At 36.0% G+C, this 18731-nt stretch overlaps 2 protein-coding genes across 7 annotated transcripts in view; one reads left to right on the top strand and one right to left on the bottom strand.

Moving 5' to 3' along the window:
* Positions 1 to 9193, bottom strand: part of bigmax (helix-loop-helix-leucine zipper transcription factor bigmax) — a 39507-nt gene extending 30314 nt beyond the window's left edge. For 3 of the 5 annotated variants that reach the window (XM_067091307.1, XM_067091303.1, XM_067091306.1), the window contains exons 1-3: positions 9064 to 9193; positions 5552 to 5621; positions 413 to 505 (exon numbers count right to left, since the gene is read on the bottom strand). In XM_067091307.1, coding sequence (XP_066947408.1) covers positions 413 to 505; positions 5552 to 5579 — 121 coding nt within the window. In that variant the 5' untranslated portion in view covers positions 5580 to 5621; positions 9064 to 9193. Of the gene's footprint in view, positions 1 to 412; positions 506 to 5551; positions 5622 to 8793; positions 8918 to 9056 lie in introns of those variants that run through there. The other 2 variants (XM_067091304.1, XM_067091305.1) reach the window with 2 other exon arrangements.
* A 287-nt stretch (positions 9194 to 9480) lies between these two features.
* LOC136831245 (coiled-coil domain-containing protein 32) lies at positions 9481 to 17129 on the top strand. Of its 2 annotated transcripts, none has more exons than XM_067091298.1 (5): positions 9481 to 9614; positions 12033 to 12105; positions 13293 to 13410; positions 15153 to 15395; positions 16291 to 17129. In XM_067091298.1, exons 2-5 carry the CDS (start codon positions 12097 to 12099, stop codon positions 16545 to 16547), a joined length of 627 nt encoding a protein of 208 aa, XP_066947399.1. In that variant the 5' UTR covers positions 9481 to 9614; positions 12033 to 12096; the 3' UTR covers positions 16548 to 17129. The 2 variants fall into 2 exon arrangements, with proteins under 2 accessions (XP_066947399.1, XP_066947400.1); XM_067091299.1 differs by lacking the exon at positions 9481 to 9614 and adding an exon at positions 9649 to 9687.
* The last annotated feature ends 1602 nt before the right edge of the window (positions 17130 to 18731 follow it).

Raw genomic sequence — 18731 nt, 5'->3', positions numbered from 1 at the left:
GATAAAACTTCAGCACTCAAGAACTAACTTATGATTGAATTCTGTATCCAGTTGTATTTCACTTTGAGATCTCTGTAATGGGAAAAAGAATGTTCAAAACTACAAAAACATTTGGTTACAGGGCTCTTATATCTGTAGCTTAACTTGGTGGATAAGAGACCACAGCAGTTTGTTTATATCTGAGGTGAGGTTTGTTAATGTAAGCAAAACCTGGTGCTGATAGCCACCTGACTTTTACCATATGGGTGCACTGTAAATTTTCTGACTATTTATTTGGAAAAGAGGGTTTCTATACACTACTTGCAAATATGACATATACTGTAGAATCCTTTAATGGCATAAAAAACTTTTATGAACATGTCTTTGCCAAAGTGAATGTGAAAGTTCAATAAAATACAGACTAACTGATTACCTGTATTATTAGCTGAAGATGTAAGTGTGTGGATGGAACCTGTTGAACTACATCTTGAGTAAGGATATCTGTGATCTGCCTCACGCTCGTCACCTGAGTGAATAATTAAATATTTTTTGGTTAGAACAATGGCAAATATAAATTACACTTTTTGAGGCTAATTAAGACAGCACCAATGATAAATTATGTGCCCACTATTAAGCATGCAGGGTACAGGTAAAAGGATGTGTAAACGAAATAGCATGATCACCCTGAGATGACTGTCAAGACCAGAACTGGTAGGCAAGAGTTTTTGGAAATTTTTAATAAGAAAAAATCAGATTTCAAATATTTCATGTGTCCTATGAATTGTATAAATCTCCTACTATTACTCATGCTTAAATTTTCAGTTATGGTGGAGAGAGGGTATATGACTAGCTGAATAGTGGTTAGAAATTATTTTCTTGACTATTACATTAAACTAAAGATGTGTGGCAATCAAAGGAGATGGAGGGAAAGTCCTCTAGAATACAGTATGAGGTTTGTATTTATAAAACAAAAATGTTATCACTTTAAATCACTATACACTGATTGGTGGCTTACAAGGGCAGTATACAAATGACTTGTAAGCTTATCAACTGTCACTTCTTTGCGAAGTCACCGTTAGGCACCTTCTTCTTTCTAGAGGAACAGGTCAAGTACTCAAGAAAGAAACTTATGAATACAGCTACAAGGGCAAAAATGTTCAACAATGGGACCATACCTGCAGACATCTATATTCACCCTACTCAACTAACAAGTTTCACCAGCAATGCACCCAATACACATCCTTTCATGCCAACAGGGGAAAAGAGACAATGGAAGTCCCCAAGAAGAGGCAAGGAAAGAGGAATTGCCCAGCCCTCCTCACCAACTCCACCTCCTACAGTAGAGGGAGGTTTGTCTTTAGGAGAAACTGAAATCAGGAGCTGAACTACAAGAAACAGAAGTCCTACATCGGGGATACCGATTCCCCTCTCTGAAACAAAATCCCCTTCTCACAGGTGCAATTCAGACCCAGAAAATTTCCATGTGCTCGACAAAGCAGCTCAATCCATGCTGAGGAAAGAAACTATAAGGGAAATATTACTGGAGTCACCAGGTTTCTTTAGCACCACTCTAGTGCCAAAAACCTTGGGAGAGTGGCAAGAGATCACCCATAGACCCGAGTCACCCAAACAAGTTCCATCCGAAGGTCCATCCCCACAGGAGACTTCTAAGCATCTTTGAACCTGCAAGCTGCATACTTTCAATTCTTCATCCATTCTTCATCCACCAAATTCAACTAACTATCTTTGATTCATCTTGGAAGAGAGCTTTCCAAGTCAAGGTCTTATGTTCTGATCTGTTAAAGGATGTTTTGGACCAACAAGATGAGTACTAGCCTCCATGAGCACTTTCATGACTGGCTGATCATGGCCTCTTCATAGGACAATGGCTGATCATGGCCTCTTCATAGGACAACAAACTCATAAGGAATTTATGTAAATTATTACAACTACGCCAGCATTTAGGGCTTAAGATGACAGATAAAGTTGGCCGAGACCCTTAACACATTGGCTACATAAATGGACGTGAATATGGACACTGCAGAAGAATTAAGTTGCAGGACGGCAGGCTACAGCAAATGATTTACGCCATACATCTGTTTTTAAACATACATTTCAATTCAAATGTTTTTAAAAATGCGTTTCCATTCACATGCTTTTAAACACACATTTCCATTCACAAAGACTTTGATAAAAGCAATATGTCAAGTGGTTACACTGACAAATACATCCTACTCAGCAGATTCAAGACTGATTCCCTCAAATAAATTCAGCAAAATGCTCAAAAGCATCTACCATTTGCTTGCCATGGAAGATGCTTTCCATAACCTCTTATGCTACTTTAGGGTGACATAAGAGGTTATAAAGGGTTATTGTTGACAGACAGAAAATAAAAATTTGTGGTGGGCTGTTCCAGTAGTTCCATGGGAACCAAAGATCCTTTTACTTAAGAATGCATCCATCCAAGGTTGGTAGGTTTACACGATCAATCTTCATTCCCACATAAAAAAAATTCCACAGGTTAAAGAGTTGATTTTATTGCACACAGTTCTCTTCACTATGAAACGAAAATAAATCTGTTTTCTTAGTTGATACAGCAGCAACTAATACACTTGATATTTTTGGATCCAGCAGTATAAATTGCAGTGAGGGCCTAAACATCTTATGGTTTATGATGTTATTGATTATGATATATTTCTGGACAAATAATACACATACAACTTCAGACCTTACAGGTAGTCCAAGAAGGAGGCAGTTCTAGTACTGATAGAAATGTGATCTTCATATCAGTCAATATATTAAGAAGATTAGCTCTATATGGAAAGGGTAGGGAATGTTATTCATGGGTTTTTGATCAAACTTTTCAGTAGGAGAATCTCTTCCTGGTACAGTATAGTATTTATACTGCATTTCACATAGTTACTAAGTTACAGAGTGGCAGTTGAGGCTCAATGCTTTCAATTTACCGTGATGTAGTTGTAGACAATTTTAAGCTCCATTGCAGTCTTAATTCGTCAGAATAAGAAGACTACGATTTTAATGTTAGGCCACTACTGCTAATACTGATGCTTTACATACAAGTAAAAATGTTAATCTATCAGCTCCCCTGGCTGTATGAGATCTGATTAAAAACATCTCTGCTTGTACATTTTATATAAGCAATGTAGCTTTCCAGTTCAATTTCGTATTAAATTCTAGGCCTAAGACCTTGATTGACCGATTGGTTGATACTACTTTTCCTCTAATTTTTTGTTTGATTGCACAGTTTTGTTTCAATCTGACCACTATTATGAAAAAAATAGCAATTGTTTTCTCAACAAAGAACTAAAGTTCAAATGAGGCAGAGCCAACTTCAGTTAAAGCCACATTAGGGATTCTTTGTGCATGCTGCAGCCTGTATAAAATATGACAAGGTCACCTATGTCAACTTATTTTTTTTTTAAGTGTGCTATGAAGAACAGGAACTCCATTTTCTAGTTTGTATCTTTTGAAGTAAATATCTGCATTATATCCTTCATACAGTTCAAGGTCGAGAATATTGTTGTGCCTGAGGTGTAATAATTTAAAAAAAACTCTTATCTGGAACTACTACTTCTTCCTGGATTTAAAGAAGAAAATTCCTTGTGTGCAATTCAATGAGTTCCTGTTTTGTTACATTAAATTCCAGAGATTTCTTTGGTATGTAAATGAATTGAATTGAGTATAGAATTTAGGCCAAAGGCCAAGCACTGGGGCCTATGAGGTCATTCAGCGCCGAAACAAAAATTGACAGTAAAATGTTTGAAAAGTGAAACAAGAAGAAAACCTCGCAGTTCCACTATGAATCAACTGTTAGGAGAGGGTGGAAAGTCAGATTCAAGAAAGAGAATATGAAAGAAGGCACAGTAAAAGGAATGGAAGGCATTGCAGCGAGGACCCGTAGGCACTCTGCAAAGAACCTTAAGTAAAGTCTACGGTGCACCGCATGAGGTGCACTGACGGCAATACCCGCCACACGGTAGTGCCATCAGGGGTTTCTTGGGATTAGTGTAATTAACAGCAACCCCTCAAATCCTTTGCACTTCCCCTACCTGCACTACTCTCTTAATCTCTTCTGTCTCAGTGCAACAGTGTTCAAGTACCAAATCTTACTGAATGGCGAGAATTTTCATAAAATTTCCCAGGTGTCAACAGATGTACAAAACTAAGATCAAACTGTGCATTGCTAGCTACACTGGATACTACCTTCAAGTAAGCACACCATTTGAGGGAAAGAGGATTTTTGGTATATGAAAAATGATATGCTGATGGGTTAGTAATGAGACATGCCATGTGGAATGAAAAAATCTAAATGATGCACAAAACAGAAATTTGTTTTATAGAACAACTTTCTGTCAAGAGATATACAAGATACAATTATTATACTGTAACTGAATGTCACAACCCACAAATGATGATTGAGTTGAAGGCCTGTCACAAAAGATATAATTACTGCAGTGTAAGAGAAATACAAGGCACTAAATACAACTTCTTATCTTTCTGACTCATACATTCCCACACACAGACTAACATCCCATTCTCGCCTCACACAGTCAGGCACTACTCAATAGTAACCAGTCCCTTCCACCTCGTCCAGATCAGGTTGAGTATCTTGGTTAGACACACTGTTGTGTAGCCCTTAGGGGAAAGGCTAATTATATATCATGCAACCCCCAGACTGGGCAAGCTTTAAGGTTGGCCAATTGAACAAAAAAAAAAGTGGAAGATATGCAAATCCACACGGTGTAAGAAAAAAACATTCATACAAATTTTCCCTACCTTCCATTGGAAGTTGAAAGTGACTATTTACAATCATGTGTGGGGTCTCTTTTACAAAACACTAGTAAATTTTAGCAAGTCATGCATGTTTTTTCTAATAATTTATTTTATCTTATTTTGTAAAATCATAATTACAGCTCATACAGTATCTTAACAGATAAGAACTAAAATCAGTAACAAATTCTGAGTATATTTGTAAAATATTTTCACAAATTTATTGAGATCGGCAGATGCAGTATCACATGTTTTTCTAATGTTTCTTTGCAAAATTACAATTATAACTGACATCATATCATAAAAGATAAGAACTAAAACCAACAGCAATCCCTGGGTATATTTATGAGCCAAAAAATAAAAAGACATACGGGAGAGAGAGGAGCATGACATTCCCCTTCAAGTCAGGAACAATACTGAATTCCCCGAGACCCCAACGACTGAGCTGAACTGAATTCTAAAGTTGCCACGATTCATTTATGGGCTACTGAGGTGATGAAAACTTTCCTCCTCGATACAGCCAAATCGTATGGCACATAATATTAAGACTCCTCAGTGGGGATATCCACCACCCAAAACCTGTTTTAGATCCTCTCATGATGGGATCCCTCTATTAAGTGCTAGGGAAGACATAACTTCTTTAAACTTTATTCACTTTTATGCCTCAAAAAATACTGCGCCAAAAATTAAAATCCATACCCTCTTGTAACAATATTCAGCATACAGTAAATTTAACCTATTAAATACAGTTAAGGTACAGGTATACTGAAATTTACTGTACCTTCATGGCCTGGATTTGCTTCAGCCATTGTGAAATCTGTACTCCACTGTCTTTGGAAGAATATTTCAACCTGAAAAAAATGAAGCAGCTTTCAAACAAATGTACATTATATAAACTTTTTTCATTACAGAACCATGAAGATACAACTACAGCAAAAATCCCAACTACTACAGTAAAAATATTTCGTAATCTATTCATGTACCAGACAAATAATTCTCACTTAACTCTAAACTATCAATTACAGGTTGGGTTGGGTTTGAATTTATAATTCATCCCAGTCATTTACCCATTTACAAGACAATTTGTGCCAGAAAAACCAAAGTCTCCAAGACAGATAAGATTGGAACATGATAAATTGCATTAAAATTGTAATTTTGGAAATAAATTTCTTTTCTTTCACATGTAAAACCTGAAGTCTTTATATGGATGTACCTTTGGTAAATGCTTGTTCAGTTAATGATGCAGGGGTGGAGTTACCACTCATTCCCATGAATTTCAACCCTTGTCTTTTTCTCAGGTAAACAGAAAAATGTTGGGATGGTCAGAGGTGCGATTATAAAAAAATCTTCAGGTTTGTAAATTTACAAAAGGGGTAATAAATTTACCTTTAAAAAATTACAACTTGGGGTAAAATGATGGGGCATGAGACACATGGGTGGCTGAATTTTCACTTTTCACTCGATATTTAATTTGGGAAATAACAAAAATTAAACCTTTAAGAAAACCTTTCAAAAGATTGAAGCTTCATTAACAAAATGAGCTATAGGAAACTACCATACAAACTAAAATAAGCATGTGAAGTCTTCGTAAAATAGGTGTTGAAGGCAATTTTGAATCCAATATGGCGTCCCCCCAAAATACTGTGACAAAATGAATGGCAATTGGACACTTCCTTCCCAGTGCTCATTTAACAGCGTACTGAACGCTAATTGCGTACATATGCAATGTTTATGGATATTACTCAAGATTTTAGTTGTGATCAGCAAGATAAAACAACGATCTGTTGCCTATACTAGTGAAAATATGAGACATGGAATTCCCGTCTGTCATGTGGTTGAACTGAAATGCATTTTTACCTTTGACCCATGGTTTTATCCTTACTAACATCAAAACTGAAGCTCCGCAATGCTTATTTGACTGTAATTGTGCACATTTTGTTCTTAATTCACTCAAAATGCCACTTAAAATAGTGAGAATGTTTGTTTACAGTACTTTACTCCATCAAAGTAGCGAAACTGTGGCAGGAACAATTTTCCAGCCTTATTGTACATCTGGCTGCCGAAAACATAAAAGAGCGGACGATACATTAGTGAATTGTTTACGACAGAAATGTAGTATTTTGTTGTTAGAACTTTTCATTTATTTAAGTCCATATTACTATGTATACTTCTTAGACATGTACAGTAATGTGCACATATGAATGTTACCACTCTGGCAAAAATGCAAGAAAGTTGAGTATGACAATTTATCTACAATTGGTACAAGAGTTAAGATGCCATGGCGTCAAAATACAGGACTGAAATAAAGGTTTTAAATCCAAAACTATTACTTAAAACACCATTATATTTGACAAACTTACATTCTGTATGAGATATATATATATTACACTGTATGTAATATATATTAATAAATAAAAAAAAAGATAGGAAAACGTGAAAAATATATACATCATAATGTTCACAGCAAAAGCATTGAAATTTGCCTCAGGAATTTGGTCTGTTCCACGAACAAATATTTTCAAATGAATTATAGTGAACAATGAACACATAATACATTTACTCAACTTATAACCTTATTCTTATTATTTAAATATTATCTAGCGCTCTGGCGTCCCAAAAATTCGCTAGAGTTCCCCGTCCAAGCCCCGTAGGTGCCAGCGTTTACCACTGATGTCAAGGAAACAGTGTCAGCGTCTATGGGTACAAATATTTTCCAGATTTAACACAGGAAATGGGCAGATGGTTTACAGAAGTGACTTGGCAAGTATTGAGATGGTGTCACTTGTCCACACTTGTCCACTTTTAAAGTGTTTTAAGTAAAGGTTTCGAGAGCATCATGACCACTAACTTAGAACCACGCACAGCTAAATCTTAACGAACCTCTGTTTAATCGGAAATATGCCATTACTTCGTAATTTAGGAGAAAACTGTTACTTTGATAGAACATAGAGGTCTTGGTGTGTTGTGTAGAGGGGGGCACAAGTCTCACTGATGCTGGTGGGGGCGCGTTCGAATGCACTTTCTGGATGTATCCAAACAACGGAGGAATGACACAGTGTGCCACAGCCAGAGCATTTACCCTACAGGGATATAAATTATCTTTATAAAGAGATTCGCACCTTAGGTGGAAGGTTTGTCTCACAGAAAAGAGAATTACAACATTGAGTCATTAGCCTCTTGCATGTCATATAGTCTGTGCCTGCCTGGGTCCGAGTTGCTTCCCTAATTCAAAACCATACTCTACTGTTCAGAATAACCATGACTTTCCCACCAAAGGTAAAGGAAATAACATTACCCCAGGAGTAACCAACAGAGTAAGCCTTCACCCCTTTTTTAAAGAGTGGATGGAGAGAATACAGAGTTATACTGACAAACTTGGATAACTGTTCGGTTGTGTAGGCCACCTATGTCAGCTTGACCATTAGCCTACAAACATTATTATTTGTTCTAAAGGGTCCACAATAACATAACTGGTAAAGTCTTGAGCAGAATTTTATAAAATTCTACTTGTGCCTTTAACAATTATATTACTGTGGACCCTTTAGAACATTTGTGTTAAACATTTGTGAACTCTCGTGATAGAAAGTTTTTCTCCCAATTATTATTATTATTAAAATTAAAGGTAAATCCATAATTAGCAACACAAAAACTGTAGAAAAAGTTAGCACGCCGTCGCCGCCACGGAGCTACTACTTAGTTCTAACTTGTTATTATTTCAGATGAACCCTATTCATATGGAACATGCCCACAGGGGTCATTGCATGTAGACCCTAGGGCGTAAAGCTGCCTTACGTCCACAAATCCCTTCCATTGTTACATTTCATTGACAAATCCACATCGACATTATTATTATTATTATTATTATTATTAGTTGAAGCATCATACATTCGATCAAAAAAAGATGAACGAAGCTTCAACACGACGGTCGGTCAAAACAAAGCAAAACGTCTTGACTCGTCCAAGACCGAAGATAGGCCTAATATTCACATTTACGGCCCACCTGCTAATTAACCACTTCGTTACCTATTTCAACGACTGTGTCCACTGTTTGTATCCATAAATAAACAAACAAAAAACCACCTGGCACGCTATACTACGCGTTAGGCTTAACGTAGCGTTGTTGTCAAGGGTAGGCCTAGCTCACAGGTACTACCTCAAAGGTAAACAAACAATGGCCAAGATACGATGACCACAAGAAAAACAATTTGGCTTAATCTTGCTGTTAGCAACGTCTGTTTTTAAAAAGTAAAATTAGCTTTAAAGGGTCACCATAACCATGCACTTACGATTTACCTGTAACCAGGTGCCACTAATTATTTCAGTGGAGCTGCAGACTTAAAAAGAGGATCACTTCGAACGAGAGTCTTGTGTCTAACTGTGTCTCTATCTCTGACTCTCTCACATCATATGTTCTCCACAGATCTCGAAAGCACTTAGAGAGAGATGATGGTTTTCCTTTGAGAAATAAAATATTTCTGAATTCTAATTTACATTTCATTCCGATTTCCGATTTCATTCCGTGTTCGTTGCCTAAAATAAAATCGAATTATACCAATATGTTCATGAAACATAAAATATGCGATAAGTGAAGAATACAAGAACACTCCAAAACCCCCAGTGAATGCTGCAGCTCTAATAATTTCTAGACGAGCGGCACATTTCACTCACACATTGTAAAGTATCATTATTGTTATCAAAGTATCATAAATTTTCATTATTTATATTGTTGTAATCTTGATTAAGATTAATGTATTGCACGCCATCACTTTCAGCCATATTGGTTTGACCAATGAGTTGAAGGGGCGTAACTTGAAGAGGTTCCAAGGAAAATAACATAACTGAAGGTAAATCGTTCAATTTAGGATAATTCTTATTCGGGGGGACATATGCACGACTGCATACTTCCAACCTTAAACTGTTAGTGTAGATTACAAAACTATAAGGAGACAGCCTAGGTTGCGCTATATAGACTGGGTTATACGCTTTTAACAATCGTACCCAAGAGCAATGAATTAACCTGAGTAAATTTGGGAACAGCCCAGGGCTTGTCAATAAACATGTAGCTGACACTACCTAAATAATGATTAGCTTAATCAGATTAGCCCTTGATAATTCTGTGCGTTTTAGATGGGATAGATCTAGCTCCAGGCTAGCCTATGCAATGGTGTTTCCTAACCTGACATAATCCAATTTGTAGATAATCCAAGCATCCTATGCAAGCCATCCCACATCAGGTCATGACTTCAGTCTGGACCTATCTGCGATCATGGTCCAGCATTGTCCTTCCAATGTATGCTCATAAATTTTGGAAATTATAGGAGGCTGCTTTTATTTTTAATTTATTTACAAAAACTGTGAATCATTAGCCTAAAAAATTTGGCCCAGACATGCAGTGAATCACAAAATCAAGGAAATATGCTTGCAGGTGAAACTAATGATCAAAACGGTCTTTCATCTTGGGAATACATGAATAGGTCCGTATCAGTTGTTTCATTTTTGAGAGCCAGATGACTGAATTAGTCTGAAAAGCCTTGCACAAGCTAATTATGTACCTAGCTTGAATAGCAAAATATAATTTTCATCTTTGAGCACTGAGATAAACCATCAACACATCTTGTTAATTAAATATCAGTGGAATATACATTATAAGGGTAATTTTAAACTAAATTACTATTCTGTAATGCGCTTCTTGTGTATTTACACACACTCGATCTCTCTTTCTCTTACTTTTTCTAAGGACTCCAAACACTACATTAATTTAAACCTCAAAAAATGCCAATCAGATTTTTAATCACTGTGGGACAGACCATGCTATTATAGTAGTTATTTAGAGCTGAAGTATTCTTATTGTACTTGTATATATCTGTGACACAGCTTTGTCTTTCATTTTCCACATTTGTAGTGCAATCTATAAGTGCTGGAGGCAGGAGGACAGATTTACTGTTCGTACCCATACAGTTGTCAATGTGCCCGTGTTGCTGCCCTCATTAGTCAGAGTGATGTCACTGCACAGGAAAACCCAAAACTTTCAGCCCACCGTATCTTATTCCATCTTGCTGCAACTAGTAATTAGGTAATCTTATGTAAAACAAGAACAACGGCATTTTCGGTTTATTGGTACCACCCCGTTATTTATTGATATAAAAAAATTTCCATCAAGATTTAATTATGCAGAGGGAGCTGTTGAATAATGACATTACTGTACTGGCATCCTTTGCTAACAAAGTACTGTGCTGACAATGGGGCAGACTTATTAAAAGGGTGATCTTTACCGTATCAGTATTTGCAGCAATTAACTCCAGAATTACATGTCCCAATGGACAACTATGCATTTGTTTTGATGAGTAATGCTTCACCCACATAATGGTGTGTATCAATGTGACAGCTACCAATTAGGAGAGAGCAAACAAGAAATTTTGTATTTGACCTGAGTTTTCTTGAAATCAAACAGGTTTTCAGTACATAATCTTTTACACCATTGTTAGTCCTATCACTTGTTCCTCTTCTTCCCAGTCAATGCCCCTTTATTGTCAGAAAGGTATGGTTTGTGGCAGACTTAAATCTTACTGGTGTACCACAGCATTGATGGGAAAATAAGCTAACCCCAACATGAGATGGAACCTTTTATACTTCTTGTCTTTCTAGAAATTTTATTTTCCTTCTAGAAATTGTCACATAATTACTGGAAAGTGTAATTATATAGATGCCAATTACTTCAGGTGTTTCATTATACTTGTGGAACTATATGAGATTTTCTGTGTAGCATAGGACAAATCGTGACTCATAGACTTAACCCAAATTAGTCAATTATTTTTTTCAGGACACCACATCAGGTAAGTCTTAGACCTATACTGTAATATCTCTTTGTATGCTGTAAATGATCTCGACTTGCATGTCTACTATCCCTATAAATGTACAACTCTTTACTTGTTCAGTATCAGTAATTAAATGTAATTGCTAGAACTCAAACTGTCATAGGATTGCTAGATTAAAATGTCTGCCCCTGATCATGTCTTGCATCAACTTATGTAAAATTGGAAATCTCTTACTTTATTTAGACTATTGTCAGAAGTGCAATACTACCATATGTGTGACTGCTGATGCTTTTGAAAAGCTATGATACACTTTCTTCTGCCTGTATGTTGATGCAAGACATTTTTAGGGACAAGACTGATGAGTGAGAAGGAAAGATGATCAATAGTTGTAAATTAATTGAGAAGTTTATTATGCAGCTCTGATTAATGACTTGATTTTTATTTCAGGGATACTCTGTTCAAACAGATACAGATAATTTGGATAAGATTGGATTGAATACCTTTACTACAAATGATGCAGGTATGTTTTCCTATCTCTGAGCAACTTTTCATGTGTAATATGAAGTTTCCAGTGCATTCTAACCATGATTCTCAGAATTATCTGATCACACTTCAAAAATGTTTCAAAATCTCCATGTCTGCTGCTCAGAGAAGTAGAGCTTACACCCACCTCAGATTTTGCTATGTTTCTATGGGAATAACCTTATTTACCAGTAGTCCATCAGTCTCTTGCAAATTGTTCTGCCTTTCTCAAAACCTTTCCTTTTACTAAAAGATGTGCTCCCCCCCCCTGGATTTTTCATTTTGGGCATTTGCATTTTGCAATCATGAGCATCTCCTGTAGCACCATCAGTAATACCCAATACAGTACACAGTATAGCACTCAGCCTTGAAATTCTCTTGAGCAAGAAAGAAAAGTCAGGCCACAAAGCCATGGCTGCAAATATGCCAGCAGGTGTAAAAACTGTGAAATATCTTTCTCCCTTTTTTGTGAAAATAGCTTGTGAATACAGCTACTTTGCTGTAGATGAATATGATTTGAAAGTGGCAAAGTCCATATATGAATCCTCAGAGCAAGCAGAATGCCCTCTTTGTCTCCAGTGACTTCAGACCTGGGGACTTTGTTCCCAATTATTTATTCTCCCTGTTCAGTAAATAGTAGCCTGCTGAAACTTTATAGTACTACTTGGGAAGTTGATGCAGTACATTCATTATTTGTACAGTCATGAATTATGTTTTTCTTAGACCTCGAGATTTTCATGTTATTACAGTATTTGATTATTTATCAGGTCTTGCGTTTACCAATCATAAATTCTTTCCTGTACTCCATAGATTTTATACTTTTCTTCATTTTTGTTCATGTGTTTTCATTTGCTCCTCAGGTTTCAAAACTTTAGTTGATATGACTTTAATGAACAGTATAAAAGTGGCTTCTGTATTCTGTTTTAGTATGATTATTATTTATTCAATTTTAGTTATTATTATAACATACTGTAGCTCCACACAATCTCAAAATTGCAGTTCTAGGCTTCCATATTTTCCATCTGCAAGATTTGAATTTGACTGAGAATTGGAAATGGAGCAAGGTCAAGTTGGAATTAGTTGAGAGAGCTAAGTGAGAGTAATGCCATATCCAAGCTCAAGTTTCTTTAAATGTGTTATACCATTAGTGTTTTTGTAATGTATTTTTTTTCTTTTGACAATTAGAAACAGGACTTGTGGGGTCCTGTTTCAGATGACTCTGGAACACCTGTTGAATGCAAGTTTGAAGATTCCTTCTCTCCACAGTGTTTGCCATCTGACCAAGAAAATTTTGTCGCTGATGGTAAGTCCCCATAACAATAATCATCTTGGTAATTATCTCTGGATGTGATTTACAATGTAATTGCAGACACTGCCACATAATGTCAGAAGTTGCTGTTTATATGAATTATGAACATCTACCTGTACTTAATCCTATATACCATAGCTACAGTATCTTATTCTTGTGCCAAAGATGGGTTTGCACAAAAGTATCTTTAGCATCTTGTCTGGAAGTCCTGTTCTTGACGCTCATCCATTCCTGGCATGATTCCATGGTAAAGTCATCGTCTTGACTAGAATTGAGCCGTTGGTTACAAATCTTGGTCACTACATGGGACTATCCTGGTGTGTCCTAATTCGGCCTACACTTCTCTCTCATACCTTTTAGGTTGCCTCATCTTACGCTATTTAGCCCAGAGCCTGTGAAGAGGGGTCATGGCCAATTTAGACTGAAGGGAATTTGCATCTTCTGTGGAGAAATGCGAACAGATATAACATAAGCTAAATCCACATCTGAGAGTTCTTGAAGTTTGCAGTTAATGATTTTTTAGAAAGTGTTTACTCTCATTTGTTCCTATTCTCATTTGTTCTTATTACCCTTTGTATCATAAATAGACTGAATAGCAATTTAGAAGGAAGAACAATGAAGAGGATTCAAGAAAACAAGTGCAGACCATACAAAATTATGGGAGTTTCTGCAACAGATTTATAATGAAGACATAATCCCAGAAGAGTACACTCACTGCACATGAGGCGTAAAGGTCCTGCATCCCAATTGGTAAATCATACCTGTAATGACGAACGGTCCGTATGATTAAGCAACTTCACAAAAGTAAAATTTTGCAAAGGTGTTTTGTAAACACTAAGTGCCTGCAATAGAGATGGTAGTAGTACTTAAGGCCATGGAGGTGGAGTTTCTCAAACCTCATGGGCCTTGATCCTTAATTGTGAGAAAACCTTTTGAGAAATATCCAAATAAACCCTTGAAAAAGCCTATACAAATTAAAATTTCTTGAAACCAGATTCTGGTGACTTGTGTGAAGGAACAGATGAGAAGCCCAGAAGAATGCAGTTTACTGGAAGAATATTGTGATAGCCCTCACTGGGCAAAGAAGGCTATTTTCAGCGGAAGAGGAAGGCATTGCAGGAATACCCACCAAAGATCAACAGCTTACACAGAAAAAATAGTTTTCTGTATTAGCTTACTGCTCTTCTGTTAGTTAACCACCTGATGCTGAAAATTACCAAATATACCAGTCACTGATAAAGCACTTTATACAGAGGAAACTAACAGTAGACTGGGGAATTACTGTACATGTACAATCTTGTCCACCCAAAAGGAAAGCAAGAATAGTCATTTACAAAAATAGTAATCTTAAATTCTCACCTATTACACAGAACAAACGTAAGAAAAAGATGGATTAAAATGTGAAATGAAAGATCAGATTCTTTTTAAGTGAACTAGGGAGCTCCTGGAAAACAAGCCAGATTCGAAGTTAACAGTGAGCTTTTAACAGCTTTGCAGACTCAAAAAATGAGACAGTAAACTATTTGGAACTCAGGATCCAAAGGCACATGCACAATTGCACATGGCTACCTCCAGGCTAATGTAAGTATAGTACAGTAATGGGTTTGTGGTGAAGCAGAGAGCATTGCACTGTTGTACTGTTTGTCATATAGTGCTCTGTAAATGACATCTAGTATATTCAGATTTAAATATGGCTCTTTAATGTAGACATTATAATTATAATATTGTTCTTACAGATGATTATGTGCCTCTAGACGACTCTTCACAGTATCTAGCAGGCCTCGAACGAAAATTGGCACGCGTTCAGGGACGTAGTGCTGGTCGGAGACAAACAGAAAGTCGCAGGTTAATTGATGCTCTCATAGGGTCTCGAGATGCTCACGCTCATGAATTAGTAAATGCAAGTAATATAGGCAATGATGAGATTATTACTTCAGAGAGTGAACCAGCCCATCAGACTGGTGCAGTGGACCCCCAAGGTATGGAGTTTTTTCTCCATACAGTATACATTATAATTTTTGCTGTTGACTACGGATACTGTGCTGTATAGTTGAGTTTTCTTTGTTTTCATCATTAAATAACTTTTAATAATTCAAGTAGTTTTGCATTAATCTGAGTTGTATCTGCTAGGTAAAATTACTGATTATTGTAATGGCATGGCTTAATAGCAGGTTTTTTGGCTTCTTATTCTGTACAGTGCAAATATGCCATACTGTATTTAAGTCAATTACAGCACAGTATACTGTAACAGAGATAGACCCTTTGCAACAGACTATTGTCAATGGAATAGGAATAACAAAACTTGTTAAATAACACTTTGTAATTTATAAAACATGAATATTTAAAATCATGTTACTCCTCAGTTTGAAATGGATAACCACCCTTTAGAGGATGAGATCCCTGTCAAGTGGGATAGGTCCCCATATACCTCTCATTCTAAAATATTTTGTTTGAGATTAAGCCAATATCCTTGGAAATTGTTTTCCTTAAATTTCAGTTTATAATTCAAGGATCATCAATATGACCTGAAGTAACACATTTTAAAGCAATATTTAGACATCCACAAAAGTATGTTAGACAAAGAAATGAGAGGAATTTGAGGGCTGAGTTCAATCACTGCCCAGTGACACCTGTTTACTCTAATTAGTAATTTCCTCTAACATCATCATCCTACCAGGTTCTTCATAAAAAACTAAGTATGCTGTTGTCTATTGAAAAACTTAACCTTGATACTTCCCGAAAGATTTGTGCATTTACAGGCTAAGACAAAATTGAGCATTGGTTTATATGTCCTGTAAAATTTTTAAGAATATGTAAGCTCATACAATTATTATAAATAGTAGTCATATGATGAATCAAGTAATTTTTCTGTAGGTGCAATTGGTGCAATGATTAGACGTATTGCACCTGACAAGGTGGCCCTCACACATGAAGAACTGTGTCAACTTCTGGAAGCAGATTTCCTGTCAAAGATTCAGGAAGCAGCGGCAGCAGAAGAAGAAGAAGAAGCAGCAGCATCTAAAGAAACACATAGTGAAGTAAGAAATGATGATATAGCACATGATGATGATAAAGTTAACCACGATCTAAGTGAGGAAAAAAAACTGTCTTCAGATGAAGGAGAAAAGTAGAAAAGCAAATAAACTGTTCTTGCCTTGTAGTAAACTATTTTTGCAAAAAACCTGCCAAGTTTTCCATTGATGTGTTTTATGTTTAGAAATGGTACTCATAAGTAGTAAAGTTACTTTGAAATAAATGGGAACTGTTTTGGTATGTAAACACAGTATAATTTCCTAGATGTTGCTTTCCTAATTAGACAATGAACATTGTTATCAATATCTGTGTGGGAACAGAATTAATAAAAAAAGCCACAAGATGAAATCATATGCTAAAAAATCACTAATGAACTGTTTCCACAGACAGCAATAACAATGGTTCACTCTAGCAAATTAGCAAAATATTTAGAAAAGAGTCCTGTATTTATACACCAAAACTGTCCATGTTTACCAGTATTTAAAACAGCAGATATATGCTGTAATAGGACTGAAAAAGGGATGACAGATAGTGATAAAACTCAGGATTTTCCATTTGTCATACTTGTTCTAGAAGCTTCTTATGCCTCTCAGATTTTGTCTTATTTTATCACCCAGTGATAGAGGCAAAATACTGTACTAATTAATCTTGTTGCTTCTAGTAAAATGTTTTTTTCAAGAGTAAGTTATTTATTGCACAGTGAAGTGTGTTAATTATGCTTCCTTTAGAACAAGAGTTACACACACATATATCACAAGCTTCTCACCAGCACAGTAGAAGCAAGGTGGTACATGTAGTTTCAGTATATAGTTGAAGTTTTCCTTCAAGTAAAAAATATACTTCAGTAATACTAATCCTTGACTAGGCCTTGGAGGCCTACATCTCTTTGAAAAAAAGTGGGAAGGCAACCTAAATGTAGAACCTTTAATGCTCTTATTATAAAGCAGTCGGCAACTTCCCTTATTGTAGGTGGAGTCACCAGAAAGCACCCACCTAAACATGAATTTCAGGACTCAACCATTTAGTTAAATTAACTAAAACTTTCCTTTTTCCATTATAATTTTCTTTTTTATCACTTTAGTATAATTTTTATTTGTTAAACTCTTACCCTGAATATGATTTTTGAACATAAAGGATGGAGAGGTTGAATAGTATGCCTCCTCAAGGATGGAGAGGTTGAATAGTATGCCTCCTCAAGGATGGAGAGGTTGAATAGTATGCCTCCCCATCCTGAGAATTAAAAAAGCTGAAGTGTGCATGAAAAATATCATGCCTAATACTTGGCCCTTATTGTTGAAAATGAGCTTGACAGACTGACAATTCCTCCAACACTGGGGGAGGCACCTCACTTAGTGCAGCAATATACAAGGTACAGTGGTATTGTTGCTGTCTTGGTAGGGCCCCTATAGAAAGCAAGAGTTAATCCTATTTGAATAGTTGAATTCTTCATTATAGGAAGCAAACTATGATACAAAATGATGAACAGGCAACAGAATGACAGGAAATGGTAATACTGTACATACTACCTCATATGACCTTGACTTATATAATCCCAAGTGAGTAAAATTCTGGTACAAAATTTGGAATTTTTAAAATAAAAAAATTCCTTTAACGAAATCCCCCCTAAAATCAACAACCATACCGTAATTATAGACAAGTATGCTATGTTGATTTATACTTAAACCATTACAACGTATGATATCCTCCAAATTTGGGCATACACATATATACAATGTTAAAGGCTATGCAGTTTGTAGATGTGAAAATAATTCCACAGATCAGACCTGCAACGCCACTCACTGTATGAACTGTGAATCTGAACATTGTGTCATATACTGCTGATAACAAACACTGATATAACAGCAAACGAGATACTGCTCTAACTGAAAAATTCTTAAACCAGGGGAAAAATGACCCATACAACTTTAAAAATCCCAGTCTCATATACATAATGTTATATAAAACCAAAAGGAACAAAATGTACTTTAAACCCAAATTTATTACTCTTCTGAAGGAGAGATAAGATATAAACAGCAATGATAAATGTACGTCAGTTTGTCAAAACCAATAGAACAAACTGTCACTGACACCACAGTTTAAATAGACACAATGCCACCCCTGAAAATGAAAATTAAACAATGCAATGAATACTGTATTTGAATAAATACAGAATTGAATAGGAAATCATCCCAATGCCATTCATTGAAGCTGCAGCAAAATATTACAAAACCTAACTTTCAATAACGATACTAAGACAAAAATTGTAGTTGCAATAATTATCA

Source organism: Macrobrachium rosenbergii, chromosome 48 (genome assembly GCF_040412425.1).
Source record: "Macrobrachium rosenbergii isolate ZJJX-2024 chromosome 48, ASM4041242v1, whole genome shotgun sequence".
NCBI classification, from domain to species: Eukaryota; Metazoa; Arthropoda; class Malacostraca; order Decapoda; family Palaemonidae; genus Macrobrachium; species Macrobrachium rosenbergii.
The sequence above is the reverse complement of the archived record's forward strand: the minus strand, read 5'-3'. Positions and strand labels throughout refer to the sequence as shown.

Bases quoted from the DNA above. Each gene is read 5' to 3' on its own strand.
- LOC136831245 (XM_067091298.1), top strand. The intron at 13,411-15,152 runs GTAAGTCCCCAT...TTGTTCTTACAG, and splicing joins AGAAAATTTTGTCGCTGATG to ATGATTATGTGCCTCTAGAC. The intron at 15,396-16,290 runs GTATGGAGTTTT...ATTTTTCTGTAG, and splicing joins TGGTGCAGTGGACCCCCAAG to GTGCAATTGGTGCAATGATT.